At 34.5% G+C, this 22,849-nt stretch overlaps 4 protein-coding genes across 4 annotated transcripts; 1 reads left to right on the top strand and 3 right to left on the bottom strand.

Annotated features, from left to right (window-relative positions):
* Positions 1-1,574: 1,574 nt before the first annotated feature.
* LOC105328696 (carbohydrate sulfotransferase 5) lies at positions 1,575-4,351 on the bottom strand. The gene is made up of 4 exons (XM_066078992.1): positions 4,270-4,351; positions 4,071-4,157; positions 3,311-3,500; positions 1,575-3,052 (listed from the first exon to the last, which is right to left on the bottom strand). The coding sequence occupies exons 1-4, from the start codon at positions 4,331-4,333 to the stop codon at positions 2,191-2,193; spliced, it is 1,203 nt and encodes a 400-aa protein (XP_065935064.1). The 5' UTR covers positions 4,334-4,351; the 3' UTR covers positions 1,575-2,190.
* A 476-nt stretch (positions 4,352-4,827) lies between these two features.
* On the top strand, positions 4,828-9,006 carry LOC105328677 (hypothetical protein). Its single transcript, XM_011429654.4, has 9 exons — positions 4,828-5,345; positions 5,653-5,872; positions 6,081-6,369; positions 6,732-6,896; positions 6,989-7,162; positions 7,372-7,524; positions 7,632-7,731; positions 7,988-8,109; positions 8,577-9,006. The coding sequence occupies exons 1-9, from the start codon at positions 4,964-4,966 to the stop codon at positions 8,865-8,867; spliced, it is 1,896 nt and encodes a 631-aa protein (XP_011427956.3). The 5' UTR covers positions 4,828-4,963; the 3' UTR covers positions 8,868-9,006.
* Positions 9,007-9,957: 951 nt separating this feature from the next.
* Positions 9,958-12,365, bottom strand: LOC117692957 (gelsolin-related protein of 125 kDa-like). The gene is made up of 6 exons (XM_066078989.1): positions 12,261-12,365; positions 12,111-12,166; positions 11,206-12,014; positions 10,835-10,973; positions 10,469-10,564; positions 9,958-9,992 (listed from the first exon to the last, which is right to left on the bottom strand). The coding sequence occupies exons 1-6, from the start codon at positions 12,265-12,267 to the stop codon at positions 9,972-9,974; spliced, it is 1,128 nt and encodes a 375-aa protein (XP_065935061.1). The 5' UTR covers positions 12,268-12,365; the 3' UTR covers positions 9,958-9,971.
* Positions 12,366-14,429: 2,064 nt separating this feature from the next.
* Positions 14,430-21,349, bottom strand: LOC105328676 (transmembrane protein 26). The gene is made up of 4 exons (XM_011429653.4): positions 20,814-21,349; positions 16,413-16,590; positions 15,522-15,725; positions 14,430-15,359 (listed from the first exon to the last, which is right to left on the bottom strand). Exons 1-4 carry the CDS (start codon positions 21,002-21,004, stop codon positions 14,778-14,780), a joined length of 1,155 nt encoding a protein of 384 aa, XP_011427955.3. The 5' UTR covers positions 21,005-21,349; the 3' UTR covers positions 14,430-14,777.
* Positions 21,350-22,849: the final 1,500 nt, after the last annotated feature.

Raw genomic sequence — 22,849 nt, 5'->3', positions numbered from 1 at the left:
GGTTTTTTAACTTTATAAGAAAATCGAAATACTTGGTCAATTATTTGCTCATCAGTATTAATGATGATAAGATAATCACCCACTGGTACTCTGTGATCAGGTCATCAGAAAGGAATGATACTGTTATACGATTTGTCCACTACTCTACATTATATTTTAAAAGTATGATTAATTCATGTACCTACTTGATAATTTACATCAACACCCAAGCATCAGCCACCAGCAAATCTTGCAAGTGGATATTTATGTAAGAATACTAAAGTATTGATATTTAGCCATGTGATTTAGTTTTAAAGCCTACACATTTTAACGATTTTTTTTTTTTATTCAGACTGGAGGCAATGTTGAAGTAAATCATATTTTCACATGTAGAGACTTCTATCCTCTTGTATAGAATGCAGAACTTCATATATATTTGTATAAATATATATTTACAATATTAATACCTGTGATGATGGAAAAGGCATTAAATGCTGAAATGTTGCACTGCAAACATTCCACATAGTGATAGATAAACAACATTCCTTGCTCATTAGTACATTCCCCCGCCCCCCCCCCCTTTTTTTTTTTAAATCGGCTGGCCATTACATTCCTGTATATTGTCTATTTACAGTGTTATTTTTGTTAGCTATACAGAACCTGACATTCCAATATTCAATGGTTATGAACAAATCATTGCAAACAATGGTTATACATGTACTGCTGAGAAAAAGCTGCACTAACACTATTGTCACATGGGTTGTTGTTCCCAACATTAATAGGTATATATTTAAGTATGTGTGATGATGGTAATGTACGTAGTCTGTGTGCTGAATTACTCTAATTTTTGTTGTATTAGAATATGCCCCCAATGAATTGAGGGGGGACATTAATGTTTCTTTTGATTTTAATTTATATTTAATAATACTAAATGTATAAGCAATCCACTATTTGTGTAAAAAGTATAAAAAAAAAAAACCAGTGGTATTTTTTGGCAATTGTGATACATAGCAGTTTAATATATCACAAAGAAAATATTTAAAATTAATTTAAAGGTGATACATTTTCATTTGAACAGTATTTATCATTCAACTCTTTCTTGAAATGTAGTTCTTCAAGGGAAAAAACACAATTTAAGATATAAAAACCTTTATTTGGGTTTAGTGTTTATGCATCAGAATATCAGAGAACACTTACAGTTTGTAAGTGTTAAACCATTCTCATGTTTTAGCTCACCTTACCAGTAAGCTCATGTAAGTTTTCTGATCACCAGCTGTTCAGTGTCAGCCTAATGGTCTGTCGCTCTGTCCATTGGTTTGTAAACTTTTCACATTTTTTGGTTTCTTCTCAAAACCACTTGGCCAATTTTAATTTAACTTGGCGCAACACTTTTTGAAACAAAGTATTTACTTAATTGTTGAAAAGATTGACCAACGATTTTCATATTTTTCTGACCCCCACCCCACCTCCTTCCTGATTTCAGGGTTTATTGAAATTTCAGAAAGAGGTGCAGAAATTCTTTAGATATGTTAGGTGAGCAATGTGGCCCATGGGCCTCTTGTGATATTAGGACATAGTCATAAATCATAGTCATACTAGCCTCACTATGACAAGTCATTTTGTTTATTTATACATTTTTTATATACTTTTCTTGTCATGCCAGTTGTTAATGTATATGTATATATATTTACAAGCACTTTTTTGATTTTTGTTTGTTCACTACTCCTAATCATGTGTTTCTACAAAATAAAAGGTTGTAAAGCATCAAACTCTAGACTTTCATTATTATTTATTTTTTCATAATTCGAATTGCATTTTAAACTATCAGTCAACGAAGTGATATTTATTCTGATGATGATCATACTAATCAAGTGTTACTGATCAGGAGGTGTCTAGCGATACTGATAATTGTCCAGCTATCAAGACTTACTGTTGGAATTTAGTTTATAAAGCTATGATACTGGTATGTTTTGGTACTGAACAGTGTCCATCAAGTGATATTTAGAATAAATTGAAAATTGTCAGTAGATCAAATGATACTACAATGCCAGAAAAACTCAGATCTTTGGGTGGGGGTTAGCCTGATCTTTTAATTTTTTTTTTATCTTTTATTCCCATTTTAAATAAAACTTGACATATGATATATCAACCTTATATTCTACAACATTTCCAAATGAAATCATTGCAGATCGTAGAAAAAGAGATCATTAATTAGCACACTGAATTTTCCTTTCTCGTAACCAAGAATGCGATTTCTTTCAAAACAATTTCACAGACTTGTTCTCCATCTTTTATCAAGTCTATGGAGAGACTGCTTCTCCAAGCACTGGATATCTCTTTGGACATTGTTTTCCGCACGTGGAACGTGCCGTTTGTTTGTTTAGTATTTTGTGGATCATGAGTTATATTTTGAACCGATCCTTCTTTAGCATTGTTAAACGTCTTTAGACTGCTGTAATTTGTATGTTCTGCTATCCATTTTTCCGTATCTCTTGAATAATTCAAATTAAGAGAAGCAAACATATTTTTCACCACATCCGTCGGGTTCGAAGCCAAGCACTCAAAGGTCAGCGGAACAACTGTATCTTCTTTACCGTTTTTCACTTTATCCTTTACATAAAGAACATCTTGTCCCATCATTTGACACAAATGTCGAGCAGACGAGAGAAAGTTGCTGCTATTTACTTCTCCGATATTCATGCGAGAATTCAAAATGCCCAAAGGATGACGAGTTAAATGGACTATTTTTACATCAGATAACCGATCAGTCTTCTTCAGGAGTCTTGGCGACAGACGAATGGTCTTGATGACTCGGGCCGTAGCTGTTTTGCAAGCTCTCTCCCACCGAGAAAGACACCATTCTTTTTTGTTGTCATACACTTTTTTCCTGCGTGACTTCCACGTTTGTCTTTTCTTTAGGATTGACTTACATCGTCTGCTGTATCCGCTCGTGAAATGGAAGGTCGTGAAACTCTTCAAAACCTCAATGGGCAGCTCAGAAATTCGACAGTCAAAAATGGCACTGATAATGTCAATAGTTTTATCTGTCTTCTGTAATGTTTTGGACGGTTTTCTTTTTAAAAAAAAAAAGGAACAAAAATATATTTTGATGTTATTCCTCAAAACTATTTTTTTTTCATTTTCATGTGCGAAAAAAAAATATAGTTACGATCTAGTCTTTCAATGGCAAAAAAAAGTTCAAATTTCAAGAATTTGTAATATGTACGTTATATGACTAATCCATCGCGAAAATACGTTGTCGCGAATAAATGTTGATTTTTCAGTATGCAATAATATTATATTGTTATTGTAATTTACAAAGTCGTCTTACTGACAAGTTCCGTTCCGGTGGCAGACTTCCGTATCGGTCCGGAAGGTTTTCTCGTACACCGACCAGAATGGTTCGTACACATAGAAAACGTTTCCTCCGAACTTCAGCAGTTCTCCAACGAAAGACGACCCGCTCCTCATGTACGTCATCAGCAGAATCTTGGACACCTTGTTCTGTTTCTTTATAGGTTCTATTCAAAACACCAAATGTACAAATAACTAAAACATGATTCATCGAAAATTTTAGAAAAAATATATAGGAAAATTATATTCCATTATAACCCCTTCCATACCCTTGCCCCAACCCCACATATTTTATTGACACTGCAAGCGTACATGTGTAATTAAACTGCTCAAGGAAATTCATATTGCCAGAATCCATCTTGGGATCGTAGGTTTTGAATAGTGGAGGTGGTTGCTAAAATTAATATTAACCAGGACAATGCACAGTGACTTATCTACCCTTTTTGGTAATAGAAAAATATTGGTTAGTGATGGATCCGGAAAAAAAATATTTTAGAAGTGTTCCTTCAACTTAGCGTAAAACAGTCGGGGAAGATGACGAGGAGTGGTATATAACCCATCCCAAACTTGTAAATTTGTCTCGTGAAGTTTTACATAGAATCAGGAAAAGAGAATTTAACCAAAAAAAAATGTTCAACTTCATGATGAATGGTACTCCATCCCCCGAATCAAAACGTAATATCCTAGGACCAATCTATATTTCTCTGAATTTCTTTCTTCCTTTTTTTTGTACATACGTTGATTTTGTTCTCTCATTTCTCGTGTGAATAACAAGGGCTTCATTTTGGGAATGCTGTTGTTTCTTCCAATATTTGTCTGAAACACTTGAAAACATGCATGCATCGTAAGTTTTTCTAAGGCCATATTGATTAACAAGAGAAAGAGACGTCCAATTATATTTTGTATAATAAAATGATGGTTATTAAGGAAACCTACACAAGAGTGACGATAATCCACAAAGAATGAATACTGCAAAACATGCTCTCCGAGTGTTCGTCATAGTGCGTCAATGTTTCCCATCTAAACGTGAAAAACATTGGATCATGGATTTTGACTATACTGGCGTGCCAGTATAGAAGATAATGTCAAAGATCATGGTATATGTATATTTGTTGTACTGTATCTATATTAAGAGTTCTTGCATGAACATATATTCATTCATTTTGGAAAAATATGTTCAAAGTGTTTTATTCAATTAGCATATCATAAAAAGAGAGTTTTATGGGACATTTTCCATCATGTCCCGATGGTGCACGAGAAAATGAAATGTAACTTACAATGCCAACGTTAATTGCGTGTATTTTAGACCTATCTCGAATGTCACAGAAAATCACCGAATATGAGGTAAAGTTTCCAAAACAGACCCTGCACAATAAAGTCCGGTGTGGTTTGGACTTAACAGTTCTCATCTTGATTATCTCATTGTTAAGTGTATTGAAATACATGTAAAGATAATGTATAGTAAGTGACTGTAGTTTCCATTCACGAAGAATTTATCGAAGTCTGAGACTCATATTCCGAAAATTATTATCAAATTCTCCGTACTAGTTGTTATGAACGCTTTAGAAACACCTAGATCGTCTGTTACAAAATACTTTGCCAGATAAGGCGCGACCTTCAGACCGGCAAGATGAATTTCCCTGGACAATTTATACTTTTGTTGGTGATTCTTTTTCCTTTTATAGACAAATCAGACGGATTTTTGTTCAAAAAGACAATAAAAGACACACTTGTAGCTCTGAGTTCCAAGGTAGAAGAACGTCAACCCAAGGAGGATAAGAAATCGTCACTTGTGTTACCTTGGAAACTGGACAAAGGAACTTATGAAAGCGTGGTCAAATTAAATTTTCATGGAGCTCCAGAAATGGTTGCGATCCGCAAGAACTTTGCCGTGAATGACAACAACATGTTTGTGACAGCATGGATTACAGCTTGTCTTTTAGAGATCCGGGCATTGGGTGGAGAGTTTAAACCAAAAAGGGAACAAATAGATCTAGCTTTGGATGCTATTGGTATACAGTATTCATTCTTTCTCAAATTCATGTTCACATGTACATTATAGTGCGACACAAACACTGTGAAATATAATACTAGTACTTTGTCCTGCAAAATAAGTTATATGGGCATTAAGCATTAAAATTTACCAACTAAATATTAAAAAAGTTTGAAGTTTCCAAACTTTTGCCAATTCTTGCAAGACTTCTTAAAATTGACATTACCCTTACCTTCTATGCATGTTAAACTGTAAAGAGATAACTATACAAACTGCATTTCATTATTTTACTTTATGACATGCGATATATGACATCGTTTTTGTAGGAAAATATCACGACAAGAACGTGAATTACAACACATCGGTGATGACGTTTTGGCCTCAGCTATACAACGATACCGTCAAAAAATGGCAGAGTACCCCGGAAAATCTGTTACAGCTCTTCCAGCTATCGGACAAGTTTCCGGTGAAATCTGTGGAAGAGTTACTGAAGCTGATGGGCCTCGGTGACATAGCAACAGTCATGGACCATCTACTGCACGAAAAGTTAGTACATGTAGACCTTAAGCAAGAAAATAAATACTTAAAAAATGGAGGTCTTGTCCCTCCTATATTTTTAAGAAAAAAATGTTCCTTTAACCTATATAATTAACTATAGAAAAATAAACATACAAGCCAGTTGGTCTCTTCACTTTGAAAAACGGTGCTTTATGCCTGATGAAATGAATATAACGGATTTGTTGCCTTTTCACAGAGATATGTTCGCTGCAGCCTTCCACATTCCACCAGATTTTGACGATACCTTTGTCAATATTGGACTTGGTTCATTGTTGAAGGAAATTCCAGGTTACAGTGATTTGTTTGCAAAATGGCAATCCACAAATTCAAACCTTACCTCGGTCCTGCACGCGCTGAAGAGATACGCCTACAGACCCCACTCTAACAACACTCGTGTTAACACCATTGATCCCAGAACCTACTTCTATCTTCACAAGTTTTTGGCCGCCACAAATAAAACAGATGCTGCATTTGTCCCGACATGGGTAAGCTAAATTGAAAGGTTTTAGTGTTTTGTGTAAGCTAAAGAAGCTAAAAAGTCCATCCCATCAATTCCTTTGAATTGCAAAAAAAAAATAAGTTTGTAGGTAAGACATGTTTGTTCTTACTAACTAAAGTTTGGCCAGCGATGCGTCTATTGAGAATTTTACTCTACTCAGAGGATGATGTATGAAAGATTGTGAGGCCAATTGAATTTTAAAACCATTTTCGATAACTGCGTTTTCCAACACTTTGCAACGCTACTTTAATGTGCCAGTCAACTGATACACTGCAGAGAAGGGATGTGCGTGATGGATGTTCCCATAATCGAGTACACAGATATATCCATGTTGTTGATGTTTTATAGATTCAGAATGTGGATGAGGCAATGGCGCTGAGCGATAAAGGTGTCGCCATGCCGTTCTTCGTCAATAACGTTGACGTCACGGTTGCAGCTAACACTGTAAACGGCCTGACGTCTGCTCTGCTCTCTGGCCTGTTTAAGCCCACTGATTTTGACAGTGATATCCAGGTTTGAGACGAAAAGTTGCTTTGTTCTTCTAGACAATACTAAGATTCACATGAAATTAATATTTAATCCAAGGAATTCTGGTATTTTTGTAGCATATTTACAAAGATACCGTGGATCTGATCATCTACGAAATCACGGGAAACTTCTCGTCTCGGCGAGACTTGGCTCTGACGTATTATCCGTCCAAACTAGAGTGTTTTTGGTTTACGTCCAGAACATTGACCATTCTACGAGATTTCTACAAAAAGGCACCTCTTTCTCTCAAGGTACCACATAGATTCATTTGGCTAATCTGAATATGGATAGTTTGTTTTTCTTTACGTCTTTCATTTCTTTTGCTATAGCTGCAGTCTGTGTCATACTAACCGATTTCTATGACATTTAATTAATTTATCTTATAACTTTAAAACAAGTACCAATGAGCTAGAAATATGAATGAATGTCATTTTGATGGGTTTAGTCTTTCAATTATTAGATGCTAGAGGATGTGTTGCAAAAGCTAGAGGGTGCTATGAGGAACAAAGTAACTGCGGACATTTTACAAGAAGCCAGTAAGTCGGCAGATGGAGGAATATATTTTGACGACTTTTTGGGAGACGGGGATTTTGACATAAAAGGAAATGCTATTGTAAGGATTATAATCCTTTCGAAAGTGCTAAATTGGATTTCATTTTGAAACAACATTGATAAAATAGATAGAAAATTCATTTAATCATCTTGGATTTTTTCCCCCAGAAATATGCAGAAGATAGGCTGTTTACGACATCAATGGCCGTTAACACACTTATAAATATCTGGACGTCAACAGAGGGCGATACACTTGCTTTCTTGAATAGTAAGTTGTGCTCATGTGATTTTAACTTTAAATTCTGAGATCTTTGCAACATCTAACTTAACCATATATATTTCTGAAATTTAAAAAAAAAATCCACGCATTGAATTTACAATTCAGCAATGTTATTTTTTTCTTTTGGAGGATGCTCTTATGTACAAGTTATTATGAACAAAACATGTGTTTATAAATCTTAATTGATTTGCCTCCTGTTTGATAGGCATTTCTGTTACAAAAAGTATGTTTGTATCATTGTCAGACACACCCAGCTCGGTAAACGAAACAATTCAACAAAGCGTGAGATGGTTGAACGATAACATCCTTGGTACACATCTCAAGCCCTGGAACGCTTTTTTCTCGGGTTCTGGGAAGGGACAAGCGGTAATTTTGCAAAGAATCGCATTTTCACACAATCACATATAATACATTAGGCAAACTGATAGACAGCAACATACTTCCTTGAGTCAATGGTAAAATATTCATATTCAGTTTTTACAATAGCTATAGAAAATCACTTTCACAAGAAATGATCTGCGTTTCGAATTGATGAAGTAACTCGTGAAGTGGTAAATTTTGATGCAACGATATTAACATTACTTCTTCTTACGGCCGTTTTTTGTACTTCCAACATTCTGATTAATGTTGTTTCAATAAACATTCTAAATTCTTTGACTCGTCTCCGTATCAAATTATTTTGCATTTCCTTACATTTGTACGTGTATGTCTGTTCGGCTCTATCACGTTTTCCACTATTTAACGTCATTGTTATTTACCTTAAGAACGTAAGTATTTCATAAATTTTAAACTACTCGTATATATTTCTCTTACATCTTTTGAACCTTTTACAGAGTTTGCCATTTTGGTATCCAGCCAACCGGAAGGAATATCTGAACGGAACCAGTTTCAATGACGACATGTTTCCAGACGGACTCTTCCTGGTCGGATTCGAGGGGACCTTGTCAGATGAACAATATAACATCCTGCTTTCCCAAAGACACTTTGGCGAGAAAACCCCCATAGATTTTCCCGGGTTTAACCCTCGAGGTTCTCCCACAGGGTTTTTCCCTTTTTGGTCCTCTGACGCTTATACATATTCTACCACGATGCTGGCTTTCGCAAAATATCTTAAAATTAAATAAAATTTTGTATGTTGTAAAAATTTTACATGTATGATATTAATGCCTCTTTGTAGTTTATTTGAAAATTCACTCGTAGATTTATGCAATCGCTTGCTACAGGTGTATATAATTATAGTTCTTTGAATAAATAAGGAGATTGTTACTGTTATTCATAAACAAAGATTTACATCTACTGAGTATTAAGTCCACGATTTCATGTTGTAATTTCCTAAGAGCCCTGTTTTCGCGTAAAAATGAGTTGTTTTGATATAAGTGCCCAGGCGCCAAACTCCTTTTTGGAGTATGTTTTCTAACAGAAATCAACTTTCGTTTCGGAGTCCTTCCCAAATTTAAAAAATAAATGCTGAGAGCTGCTAGAATATAATTTTAACTATAACAAATCTAAGGTATCCAAATGAGGAAGTAAAGAGAGAAAGAGAGAGAGAGAGAGTTATGCTTTGCGTTCTTTGGGTGACGATTGGTGCTTCTGAGGATGTCATCGGTGAAACTCTGAATGTTGCCATTAAATCAGCTGTTCTCAGATGTGATTGTCTCAATCTATGATTTTATTACGACAATAGAAATGACGACATAAGAAAATATGTATGGACAAGGGATGAATTATAAAAACATCACAATGTCGAACTTGTATTGAGAAGATCCCCCCCTCCCCCCCCCCCCCCCCCCCAAGGAATGGCACGTTTACAGTTTTTAGTCCGTTCAAATAAACTTTTATTTCATAAAATTAATTTAGACAGTGACCAAGGAGAGATTCGGAATGCAAATATAAAGATTCAGCTTATTTCTTTTTTCTTGGGGGTTTATGCAATATTTGATGGATCATGTGTGTATGAAGTTAGCGATCATTGCTGATGCAGGTTATCTGTTTTTATCTGTATTGTTCGCTACCTTTATACGGACATAAATCCTAAAAGAAAGAATGTTTTGATATTGTATTCTAAGGAATCAAGTGCCAACAGATCTTAGATAAAAAAAAAAATAGCCAACTACAGTCAACAAAACATACTAGTATTTTATTTATTAAACTCGTAGTGCTCAATATATAACAAATTAACCGGGTGATGAAGTGGAATGCTGTTTTTCCTGATAATTCTTATTCTTCCATTATGCAGAGGTTTCTTCTTTCTAAAACAAAAACAAAAAGAAATGAAAAACATCATGTATATTTCATTTACATGTTCAAGGTGTAGTCATTAACGCTGAATTTAAATTCATGTATCTACATTTTCCAGTGCCTTTGCCTGTGATAACACTACGTATCGATTTTGTACTATAAAACCCATAACTTCAAATGACACTGTACATAATACTAGTGTATAGGTTGAGAACTGAATTATTCGTACTTTTATAAGGAATAAGGAATTATTCTTTCATAAAGCCCTTCTTGCTTTATTGGATTTGATCACGCCCCGACCGAAATTATCACCTCATAATACTCAAAGAATAATTCCTTATTCCTTATAAAAGTACGAATAATTCAGTTCTCAACCTATACACTAGTATTATGTACAGTAGTAGTGTGTAATCAAACAATTAATTCTGTTGTATATATTTGCAGTGAAATAAAGATTTGCAAATAGTATATAGACGTAAAGAAATACCTTAAATTCAGAAAAACTAAAGAAAAATAGTTTTCTCGGCATAAAGCCTTCATCGTCATCTTCCTCATCATCATTTTCATTGTCATCGAGGACAAGCTAAAAATTAAAAGAAAAGGTAAACATTTTTTATCGGTGTCAAAACTGAATAGTCTTATTTCAGTGGATGAAGTTATAAAAAAATAAAACATGGACCAAAAACTTTCCCACTAATGTATATAGATTTCAGTGTAATTAAGACCAAATGATATCGTCTTCTTCCTACTTTTCAAATTAAACAAGACTTTGGATATAAATATCTCATAACAGTATTATGAAGTTTTCATATATTTCTTGACAAAATGTTAAATAATCAGAATATGTAAATACCTTGTTTCTTATATCGGTATTAGTCTTTTCATTATCTCTTCCATCTTTTACCAGTTCATTTGATTTGATGGCTTCCGATTCGGAATCTTTTGGTTTAGGTTCCTTTGGCCCAGAACTACTTTGTCCCGGATTTTCAACTCTGAAAAGAAATGTAAAAGATTTCAAATCGGATTTCAATCAATAATTGCAAATGTTGTCTGTACTTTTATGCTGAATTGCTTCATTGTTGTTAATTTATTCATACATTTCTGATTAAAAAAACCAACATGAAATGAATTTTAATTTTTGAAGCAAGAAGATTAAAGAATGAAATAAAATTCGTACATGTAAGTTACTGAATCCAATTAATGATGCAGTAAAAGAGAAATTACCTGATATGATCAGTTTGGGTTTCAGGGTCCTTTGCTCTCTCCGAACATTTGATATGCCCTTCATTTTGAAGGTTTTCTTTTTCTTTCTTCAAGTTTCTGTCATTTACACGATTTACTTCCATCCAAGCATCTTTAGGCGGCGAAGTGTTGACTTCCTTCACGGCAGTTAAATTTTCTTCGTTTTCTTGCTTCACCTCCATACCAGCCCCTTCATCCTTTTTTATTTTACCTTCCTCCTCAACCTCTTTCCTCTTACCGTTTAGTTCATCTTCCACTATATTCAGTAAATCTAATTTTACTCCGTCAAGTAAGTATTTAACCAACTTATCAAATTGCACACTCTGTTCCTTATCTTTTCCTACCTCCATCTTTGTTGATTGAGCTTCAACATTTTCGATCAGTTCGTGTTTTATTTGAAGATCAATTTGATTCTCCTCATATTTTTCTAAAGCTGGCATCCTCGTACCCACGATTTTATTCAGAATGCAACCTTCTCTTCCTTCCCCTTCAGAAACTTGTATCCTCTCATCCTTTAAATCAAACGCCCCAGGGTCGTCTGCCATTTCTCCATTGGAAGACGCCATGGTTTTGTCAAGTTGGTGCCCTGTTTTGTCCAGATTCTTCATCTTTTTAACGTACGGCCGTCTCCTCCGTTTACGCTTGATATGCCTTTCTAGCGCAAGGAGTCTTCTTTCCTCCAATACAGGAATATTCTTAAACCGACGTTGGATTTCTCCATTTCCAATATTATTCGCTCTCTTTTCATCTGAACGTTGAATCTCCTGGCCCTTTGTGATTGGAACCCGTTCCTAGATAAGTCAAAGACAAAAGTGGTTGTTTAATTCCGTTGCGACTTTATGAATTTTTAATGTATGCATGTATTTTAAAAACGCAGTTGTACATACCATATTGATAACTGGACCGTTTCCAATATCTGATTTTGACTCCATTTTACTGTGATCTGAAACAGAAGATGTCTTCTACAACCACATTTAAGATATAATGTTTATGTACAGACATGCAATATTTGATGACAACTATGCAATTTTCATTACCTGCCATCTCCTCTGTATATGCTATAGTGATAGTGACTTCGTCGTTTTGATTATGACGTTATACCATGTGACTTTCATTGTGACGTCATGCTAATTCCTGACTCGTGACAGGAGAGGGATCAATAGACTTGGCTCTCAGTTGAATAAAAAAAACATACATGTATTTAGTTAAATTCATATAGAAAGTTACCAATTATAGACTCCACCCGTGAGTTAACAAAATTATTTTTCCCTGAGGATTAACAAAATAATATTGATTTTTAAAAAGCCCAAATAATTTTATCAATTCTCCCCCAATATTAACAAATTTATTTAAATAAAAAACTAATTATATAATCAATGAAAGCAACAAAAAAAAAACAAAAAAATAAAAACAAAACAAAAAAACGAATTACAAAAATTGAAAACACATCACTTTTCTGGATATTAATTATAGCTGTTTAAAAATCAACTTGTTTTAATTGATGGACTCAACATGGTGTGCTGATGTAGTAATTAAAACAAAGTTGTCGTTTTGTTAAGACTGGTTTTTAATTGTATGCTATGCTGTTTTCAGTGTTTTGTTCATAATTTAGAAATTTTTGTTATTGTGACTTATGATCGTTTAGGTTTTAGAAATTAAAACCGTGTGTCCCGGGGGAATGCTCACAGCTGGTACTCGTACGTTAATTGTGACGTGTATAAAAACCGGAAGGTCAATGTCCACGGAACGGAATATATTGAAAGTAATATATTTTCGGAAAAAAAATGTTCAATACAACCTTCATCCGGTCAAAACTTAAATGAACTAGATGGTCTTGGACATTTTTAGACCATACAAATCTCCTGAACAGGAGAGTTCTGTATAAAGATACAATCGCAACTTCTCGGGCCTTTCCGGCAGGCTCGGAAAACCACCTGTAATGTTAATATATTCGAGGTGTTTTTCCGAGCCTGCCGGAAAGTCCCGAGAAGTTGCGATTGTATAAAGATATAGGAAAACATTCAAACTCTTAAAATCAAAAAAATTATGGATTTTTTTTAATACTAAATAATAGTTTAAAACTTAAGGAAAGGTTTTAATGTAAATCTAATGGTTAATTTCGTTAACGTAAGAGCGGTATTTCTGGTGTTTTAGACGCACTGAAAATGTTGAGATATCAAAATTATTCATTTACAACTTTATATAATAAGATTATTTTCAAATTATACAGTATGGTAAAAACAAAAATATAGCCTAAAATAAATGAAATATTTACAGTCTTTATTAATAAGACCCATAAACACTGTGAAAATTAATGAAAATAAAACTTTAAAAATGAATCAGTAGTGCTCATACATTTCTTACTATAAGAATTTTCAATACTTTGATTATCTAATTGGACAGAGGCGACAAACACAAGCGACGTGAGGAGAACCATGAATACATCTCAAGTAGTTCGGTGATATCACCCTTTTAATAAATGCATGCATCGATTCCTTTGAAAGAGACATTGAATTTCAACCATTTGAAGAAGTGATTCTAATGATTGTAAACTGCATGAGTTTTATGCTTTTTAAAAAAAGATATTGCTCTCAATGATTGAATTATTGCGTGCATTAAAAAAAATGAACGCGTGCATCGAATGGGAGAGTTATTGTTCGAAACAATTATAACTCAATTCAAATGATTTGACGATCTTTTTAGTTTGTAATGTTTAGTTTGAACGTTGTCAATTTGTTTCCAAAACATCTAAATAGAAAAAAATATCTTTATAAATTATGACAATGAAAATTTTTCCATCTTTAGTTTTTGTTACCATGGTAACGAGGCTACCCCCCCCCCCCCAAAAAAAAAATTGATGTCTTGGTTCCTCCCCGTGTAATTTCGGTTACATAGAATTGTTCTCAATGAATGTGCCACATTGTGTTGAGTTCATCCAATTGTTGTTTACAACTATTTACATGGAAATGACCTCAATATGTCAAAGCGTTTTGATCTTGCAACTTGAATTTATTTTGCATGGTGCTAACTATAAGATACATGTACACGTTTTGATCTGCATCAAAAAATACCTTGTGTAAAAAAAAATGAAACTTGTTTTTAAAACATATAACTGTCAAAAAATAAACTGAGTAAATTGTGGAATGAAGTCTCGTTAGATAAGCAGGAACCAGAAACTATCTTTTGATTCATCCGAAATTGACGAAATCCTTAATTTGTTGATACGCTACAAATCACAAAAGCCAAAGTTTTTTTTTATTGAAAATCTCAACAAAAAACTAACAGTGATACTCTAAACCAGTGGCTTCTGAGGCTGCAAGTCATTGTTTAGTCTTAATTCAGCTGATAAATAGGTAAAGTTGATGTCGATTAAACGTATAACACATTGAGTTGAAAACATGTCTTAGAAATACAATGTCAGAAATGGCTATTCTAATTCAACTGACTTCAATGTCAAAACAATCAGTGCCCGATTCATGAGTGATGATAAGTTAATTCAAACATTAATACATATTTTGATGGTTAAGTCACGTCGTGTTCCCAGCTATTAGTTCCTACAGATTACGATTTGTGTCGTCCACTAATCCTTCGACTCCAACGATGACATCAGTGGTGACGTCAATGGGCAGGCTGTCAAACGAACGGAACGCCGAATTGCCGTTGATTATGGACACGTTTGGAGCACTTTTGCTGGAGTGGAGAAGGTTGTGAACTTCAATATTGCTCTTAGATTGGAGCTCCTCTACACTCTTTTCTCGCGTAGTCAACCCAGACGAACGAGATTTCTTTTTGTCGGTTGTCTGAATAACGACCACTCTGTACAAGAGTAACAGAATTACCAACGAGTTTTTGGAAGTGAAAAACATATTTGTATAGCTCACAACATGGTAGTAAAATATCAAAAGCAGCCGAATCACAAGAAAGGGACAATCTTGCATCAGAATTGACACGATGATTCCGTAGATTTCCGGATTGCAACAGCTTGGCGCTTCTTCTTTCATTGCCAGGATTAGTCCACTCGGAACGCCGACAAGATCTCGCCGTGCTCTCGTTGCCGTGACGACCAACGTGAACTGAAGCAGGCTCATGGTCCATATACCAAGGAGAATATATATCAACAATGGATTGTACTTTACCTAAAATGGTTATTGGTACTTGCCTATGAATTATTGTAAGAGCGAAGTTTATATAATTAGGACAAACGTGAGTGTAATTTAAAATGTACAACATGACTGCTTTAATACATATGTTTTTGTGTTCTATGTTTTGTGTGAAAATATTCAATAATTCAAACTTACCGCCTCCTCATTAAATGCTTCGTAGAATTCAACAATATCAGCCGCAGTGCCAACATAAACCAATAGGAGCTGTGATAACTGATCATGTGACAGCGCCCCTTTAGGAAGCACCCAGCGTCCGACTATCAGCATCAGCAGCAAAAACTGCTCAAGGACACGCAGCCAAAGGTCAGCGGTCAAGGACAACGGGAAACTAAAATCAATCTAAAGATACAAAAGATATCAGTTGTTCATATCATACTTACAATATAAAAATGTATATGTAGTAAAACAACAATAAAAGGTCTAATGTTCTTACCCCCCCCCCCCCCCCCCCAAAAAAAAAAGAAGAAATCCTGATGTTTTCATTTTATTTGTTTACTGAAACACTTCTCAGAATTAAAGAAAATATTAACTGCAGTAAGGTGGTGTGTTGAATACATAAATCCTGATCAAAGTTTTTACAAACGCAATTGTGTAAAAAATAACGGTTTAAGAGAGTGCAAATATGAGAGAAATTAGGTTTCTTTCACCGATTTTTAAGATGCATATTTTGTACTTATAAAATCTGTACAATATGCAAGGCATAAAATGTTTTCTTGAGCGTTGTGAAATGACGCTATTATCATACATTTATAATAGAATTATTTTAAGTGGCCAGGTGCCCCCCCCCCCCCCCCCCCATTTGTCTGCCTCTCCGATATTTCCTAAATACCGGCTATAGATTCCTGACGTCACTTCGTGTTAAAGTACACGCACTGTTATGCTTATTGATTTATCTGATTGAATAAAAGATGATATTTGAAAAGTAATGTAACCTTATTTCTAAAATCAAAGAAAATTTCGAGATTAATAAAATGTTTTGTACTTTTGTCGAGCATTAACCAGTGTGTCGATATGAATTCCTCTTACCCCCAAATCTTTAATAATAATCTTTAAATCTTCCACGGATCTGTTCTGGTTTTGTGTAGTTATATTAAATCGTTCTTGTTCAGCCTTTTCTTCTATCCGGTCCTCCATTGCATGCAGCTCTAAGAACCAAATGGCGGGCACTACACTCGCCAAATAGAAAAACACGCTGGGACAAAACCTGAAAGCACAGAATTGGATTGACTTGAGGTTTTTGATCAAGCATTTAGTAGTAGCAAAAAACCATACACACATAACAAACTAGGGAGAGTTTTTATTACCGCGGACGTATAATTAACGCTAACGTGAGAAACCCAGCCAGATTTGATTGTCATTACAGCTATTTGGGAAAATGAGTAATTTTGCTGTTGCTAGAATCGAGGGAATACTTTTAATTACTTTCTGTGAAAGGTTCCCCAGCATTACTTTCTGTGGTGATTATATAACGCCATTGTCACCCTCCGTTCATGACATTAAGATGGGACTTGGCTATAGTGTGGCTACCTCTCCCCCCTTTGTGTCGGGACACGTGTAGGTTGATGATGGACTAGTATGCTGAAGTCTCAAACGGACTATCATATTGCAAAGACCACAACATAGACTAAAGGTCAATACTTCCGTAAAAAAAAACTAGGAAAAGAGAGAGAGACGGCACCCGGTGCGTTCATTATCTACAGTCCGCTGTATTCAAAACTATTTTATTATATATCTACATAATCAAGTTGAAAGAGAGACTCAAGCTTTGTCTGTTTGAGGTGTTTTGGTGGGTTTTTTTTTTTTTTGGTTTTTTTTTTTAATAGCGAGTAAGCTATATATCCCCGCTAGTAACTGTATATATCTCTGTATTGGTCTTTTCTAATGAAACACTGGCTTGGTCGAAGAAATTAGAGTGTGCTAACAGTATTACATTTGATTATTTTATTTCGCCAATGACATTTAAAGATATTTAGCATTTTCTCCCTTATTTCTATATGAATCGGATCGTTACCACCCCCAAAAATCCGAATCATAATCAAACCAGTTTAATTCAATTTGTCGCTTAGGAATATATATTTACATCTACCACGTATTATATCCTCTATTTCTTACAGAAACTTATATAGTTAAATCATAGCTCTAAAGAAACAGCCAGAATGAAATCTACATATCCCATTTATCGATTGGTCGAAATCTACAGCGGCTGAACTTGACAAAAAAACTGACAGGACTGAAATCGACACACCATGTTTATTGATTGGTCGAAACCTACAGCGACCTAAGAAAAATCACGGACTGCACGAAATATTCATGATGATGTCTCACAGGAGACGATTTGGCTGTTTCTTTTAGCTAGCATACTTATGTACATTAACAGTAATTTGGTGAATTTTACTAACTTAACATAATTGATTTAGTCATAGGCAAATGTTATTGTTATACTTTCATGTTAAATACTGAAATCTGATTGGTTAAGACACAGTTCATAATCCGTTCTATTACCCTCAGCGTTAGCAAAGCACTTAGCAACGGGTAACATTATATAAATAGTGCCTGTTTGGGAGGGTAACAGTTGAAATTGACACCCCGAGAAAACCATTGTCAACCGACGCGAAGCGGAGGTTGACAATGGTTTTCGAGGGGTGTCAATTTCAACTGTTATCCTCCCAAACAGGCACTATTTATTTTGTTATACTGAATGTCTTTTTTTAAATTTTTAAGAAAATTTTACTGCTTTTATATAGGAATAGCGTGAATTCTACAGCGAACCGTACGCGCATAATTTTCGCGCATGTAACATTTTTTAATGTTACCCGTTGCCAAGTGCGTTGCTAACGCTGAGGGTAATAGTAAATATTATTAACTGCGTCTTTACCAATCAGATTTCAGTATTTAACATGAAAGTATAACAATAAAAAATGTTACATGCGCGAAAATTATGCGCGTACGGTTCGCTGTAGAATTCACATGATTCCTATATAAAAGCAGTAAAATTTTCTTAAAAATTAAGACATTCAGTATAACAAAATAAATAGTGCCTGTTTGGGAGGATAACAGTTGAAATTGACGCCCCTCGAAAACCATTGTCAACCTCCGCTTCGCGTCGGTTGACAATGGTTTTCTCGGGGAGTCAATTTCAACTGATACCCTCCCAAACAGGCACTATTTATATAATATTAACAATAAAACGCTTTCTTTGATGATTCATGCAGGTTATGAACGTAGCGATCATTGCAGAATAATTCACATAATCCGCTAACGCGGGTAATTTTTCTGCAGTGTCGCTACCTTTATAACCTGAATGAATCACTAATTAAAGAAAGCTTTTTATTGTTTAAATATACGCAGTCCTTGAAACTTTTTATGTCTTTAAAATCGTACTTTTTAACACTGGTCATTTAATTCAAATCAAAAAGTGACAATATTTTCTGAATCCACTACAAATTATGATTGATGGTGTCTTACACAATGACTGTGAGAATTTAACTAAGCGTGGATTATACCGGGGTCTATTAAACCATTAGCGACAAAGAGAGCACGGTTCCAAGTGCTCATTTTCCATCATTTGGCATACCTCGGCTGATTTCGTCTATGAGGTACGAATTGACCGAGGTGTGTGATCATTCTATAAATTTGCTGTTTCTTTGCAACGTAGTATGGCACTTATCCACAATCACATTAGTTTTCCTATTTTAAGATTATAGAGAGATGTTACTTGTACATGTAAAATTAACATTTATATTCGTGAGGGCCAATTTTCGTGGATCGTGGTTTTTTACTTATTCGTTGGAATGTAATTTTGTGGATGCGTCGGTTTTCAGTTTCAGTAACAAAGATAACATTTTCTAAATTTGTTTTCGTTGAGGATGTACATTCGTGGGGAAAGGCTACCCACGAATTGAGCCACCACGAATTCTAATGATTCCACAGTACATCCGCGCATGCGTACAGACTTTTAAAGTATTGCAGCCAGGAGTACAGAATCTTCAATTCCGATATATTTAATACATATGTCAGTTAAGATACTGAGGGGCGAGCATTTAAAAGGCTAATGAGAATTAACGGTTTTCTTTGAAAATTATAATATCGCAAAAATTTGAACGTTTCTTTATTGTACGATATATCAACGTCAAAACCTGTTAACTCCCAAAATAAAAAAAAAAATGTGATTATTGATCCATATGCAATGTTTGTCAATTTAATTAAAAATTTTTGATCTACTCGCGTACTTGCTACAGCGAGTATGCGAGCGGATTTAATTATAGATAAATTGCAAATATCACAATATGCGTTTCTGAAGACGTGCTGCAAATATATTATGATTCCTTTTCTTCAGAAAGTAAATTTTAAAAGAACACATCTGTCTTTTTAATATATTCCATATCATATCAAAATATACATGTGATTTTATATTGCAGGTTTCATTACTTATATTTATCAAGAATCATTTATGCACTGTAGTCTTTAAAGAAGAAATAATTCACAAAGGTCTCGTTTCGCCAATAATGGATGATCGCCACTTTTGTTTTTTTAGACATTTTTTTTTACGGAAAGGCTCAGAACAATGTAAAATGCTTATAATCAAATAATCTCCATCTTTATTCTACAAAAATATCAAAAAAATTCATGATGTACATTTTTAAGGTTTTCTTTCTGTACCATCCAAAGACGTAACGCATATTAATCAGTATATAAAATTCGCCATTCCTAGTACTATAAATGAACAAGGCCTGCAACTCAGCACAAATCTCCGCCGGAAGTGACTAAAGTTACAAACTATACATGTTTTAAATGAGTATTTTTATTTTCATCAACAGTTTACATTTCTAAATGAACAAGCACGGTGTCAAGTATTATGTTTAATATGCTTAAAACAAACTTTGACCGCTTCCGGTCGAGATAAAACAGATCAAAATGTCGAAAGTATTAGGCCTTGTTTTTAACGTATAGGGATAAAATGATTTAGATAGGGAGCGACCATAGTGCCGTCATAAACGAACACTTCATTTTTCCTTTTGGGTATAGGAGTGGTGGAAGCGGTGATTTTTTTTTTACCAGTTTCAAAGAGAATATATTTGCGCGAAATTCTATTCTCAGTGCAGATGTCTCTAATTCCTTTATCTTACTGTTCTGTCACAATCACAAATTTCCTACCATTCATAAATGTGATATTCGGTATCTTCAACACAGATATCTCGATTTCATGATTATATGAAAGTGATTTGGAAGTCCAATTTTTCTTTAAACGTTTTAACCATGATATCTTGACTCATCGCGTATCTCGAAGGCGTCTTTTTGTAAGGTTCCATCGAGTTCAGAAGAATAAGGTTTTATTGTATGAGGTTAATATACATGTAATTAATGATAGTAATAATTAGGATTATATCAAATAACAATAAATATCAGGCCTTGTTGTAACATACATACCATTTCCATTCCTTCCCACGTTTGACAGCGAGGGTAACAACAGTCTCTATGAGTAGTCCAAGAAGCGTCACACTCAGGTACCAACACCAGATCTCTCCAATCACCATGTACAGGCGCCAAATGGCGATCAGCCCGTGGGCCCCGAACAAACTTCGGACAAACAAGGCTCGGAAAATGGTGAAAACTCGCATTTTTTCGAAAACTGGTTAATCCAATTTCATTTCTGTAATTTTCTTCACATCGTGAAAACTTTTCAGTGTGTGATTTTTTTTTATGTTATTATTCCAAAGTATCAAAGATTATAGAAGTGTAATTGGAAGATCGCAAAGATCATTCGGACCTGTGTTTGCGCTCGGATATCATAAAATAGGACGCTTCGTTTAGATAAATCTTCTCGGCAGCTGAAGCGCCAATCATAGCGAAATACCAGATGTGTTAACGCAACGCATACGTCACACACCCTGTAACAAATCCATAGACAGGAGGTTGGCATGCAGGAAACACTATAGAATTAAACTCACCACCCCTTTATTGATTCGTGTAATGAAATAATAATCTAATTAACATACATGTATACAGCTTTTACTATGCGAGAACATGTAAAATCAACATTTTGAAATACTTTCGCGAAATAAACGAAAACGAAAAAAAAAAAATGACATTTGGTTGAAGAACAAGAATTACTTTAAAAGTTATCCTCTCGCTCCTTAACCTTTTTAAAACTGCTGAAAAAATGTATAGAATGTCATATCATTATTTTTTTAAACAAACCTTTTCTTTCATTTACCATTTTATGTAAGAATTTAATGATAGAAAATATGAGAAGATAAAATGATTTACAATGTAACTTTAAAATTCAAACTTTTCTATGAACCAACTATTAGCTCTTCCTGAAGTCTATGGGGGATAAAATCGTGATCTCTGAGTTTCTTCTGGAAAAAAAAAAGATAAAACCAAACTCATATAGGATTATTGAAATGCTACGAGTCATCTTATCTAGATAATGATTCCAATATACTCTCACCCTTATTTTGTAAGGCATTTGGGGACATCGTCTCTAACTTTTTTCTGTAAAGATATGCACCTATATTCGGCATTACATAAAATAATTTATTGTTTCATCATATTCATATATCTACTATAAACAAAATCAGTTGAATATCAAATAAGCAAAAAATATCAAAATCCGCAATGTGCTCCCTACCACTAAGTTGACCAGGATAACGTCTAAAATTCGCTTTCTGTTTTCCTTGCTCCTTAAATACAGGCACGTAGCATCGTTTTTTAAAGTGGTTGCCAGGCTCATCCAAAAAAACTTGACAAATAAAAAAAAACAAAAACAAAAAAAAACGAAATAAGGTTGCTTTCAATTTCCAAAATCCCGAAAATCCTAATCAGAGGGGGTATGCCTCACGTTTCATTTCCTAATTTTCAATTCAATTTTTTACATGCTCCCATAAAAGTATGGGGGCAAACTCCATGTTATTTCAATTTTTTGTACGTAAATTTATAAGAAAAATCTGTGCCCCGATGCTACGTGCCTGAAATACATAATTTACAAAATTTCATGAACAATTATATTAACATTTTTTCGTTTAAATTTCCTTAATGATTTACCATAAAGATGTTCAATTTAGATAGTTAAACCCGGATCCTTTTGAGGGTCGATAGGTGCTTCCCGGTATCCCATCCTGATCAAACATGAAGGCTTAAAATACGGGATCTAGACTCTTAACCATCCCATTGAATATAGTTTTACAACAGTATATGATATATTTACTTACACTCTCGTCAGGCTAGCTAATTATGTCAATGTTCAGGTCATTTCTTTACATTTATATCACTGTTTCTTTCGATAACATAAGGAAGTTATCTAGATTTTGATTTTGATTTACGTCGATAAAAAAAGTTACGGTAATTTGAATTGTGGACCACAGATTACTATTTGCTATTCGAATAGTAATAGCGGATAAGTACTCCAACTTCTGAGTGGCTTTCTAAACAAGAGGCCCAGGGGCCACACCGCTCACTTGAGC

Source organism: Magallana gigas, chromosome 3 (assembly GCF_963853765.1).
Source record: "Magallana gigas chromosome 3, xbMagGiga1.1, whole genome shotgun sequence".
Lineage (NCBI taxonomy): Eukaryota > Metazoa > Mollusca > Bivalvia > Ostreida > Ostreidae > Magallana > Magallana gigas.
This window is presented reverse-complemented; position numbering and strand designations above follow the sequence as displayed.

Bases quoted from the DNA above. Each gene is read 5' to 3' on its own strand.
- LOC105328677 (XM_011429654.4), top strand. From the start codon at position 4,964: ATGAATTTCCCTGGACAATTTATACTTTTGTTGGTGATTCTTTTTCCT. The intron at 5,346-5,652 runs GTATACAGTATT...TCGTTTTTGTAG, and splicing joins TCTAGCTTTGGATGCTATTG to GAAAATATCACGACAAGAAC. The intron at 8,110-8,576 runs GTAATTTTGCAA...AACCTTTTACAG, and splicing joins GTTCTGGGAAGGGACAAGCG to AGTTTGCCATTTTGGTATCC.
- LOC105328696 (XM_066078992.1), bottom strand. From the start codon at position 4,333: ATGACGAACACTCGGAGAGCATGTTTTGCAGTATTCATTCTTTGTGGA. The intron at 4,158-4,269 runs GTAGGTTTCCTT...CATGTTTTCAAG, and splicing joins TGGATTATCGTCACTCTTGT to TGTTTCAGACAAATATTGGA. The intron at 3,501-4,070 runs GTATGTACAAAA...TGTTTTGAATAG, and splicing joins AATGAGAGAACAAAATCAAC to AACCTATAAAGAAACAGAAC.
- LOC105328676 (XM_011429653.4), bottom strand. From the start codon at position 21,004: ATGCGAGTTTTCACCATTTTCCGAGCCTTGTTTGTCCGAAGTTTGTTC. The intron at 15,726-16,412 runs GTAAGAGGAATT...TTGTATCTTTAG, and splicing joins TTATTATTAAAGATTTGGGG to ATTGATTTTAGTTTCCCGTT. The intron at 15,360-15,521 runs GTAAGTTTGAAT...TAACCATTTTAG, and splicing joins AAGCATTTAATGAGGAGGCG to GTAAAGTACAATCCATTGTT.
- LOC117692957 (XM_066078989.1), bottom strand. The intron at 10,974-11,205 runs GTAATTTCTCTT...ATTTCTTTTCAG, and splicing joins ACCCAAACTGATCATATCAG to AGTTGAAAATCCGGGACAAA. The intron at 10,565-10,834 runs GTATTTACATAT...TTTAATTTTTAG, and splicing joins ATACCGATATAAGAAACAAG to CTTGTCCTCGATGACAATGA.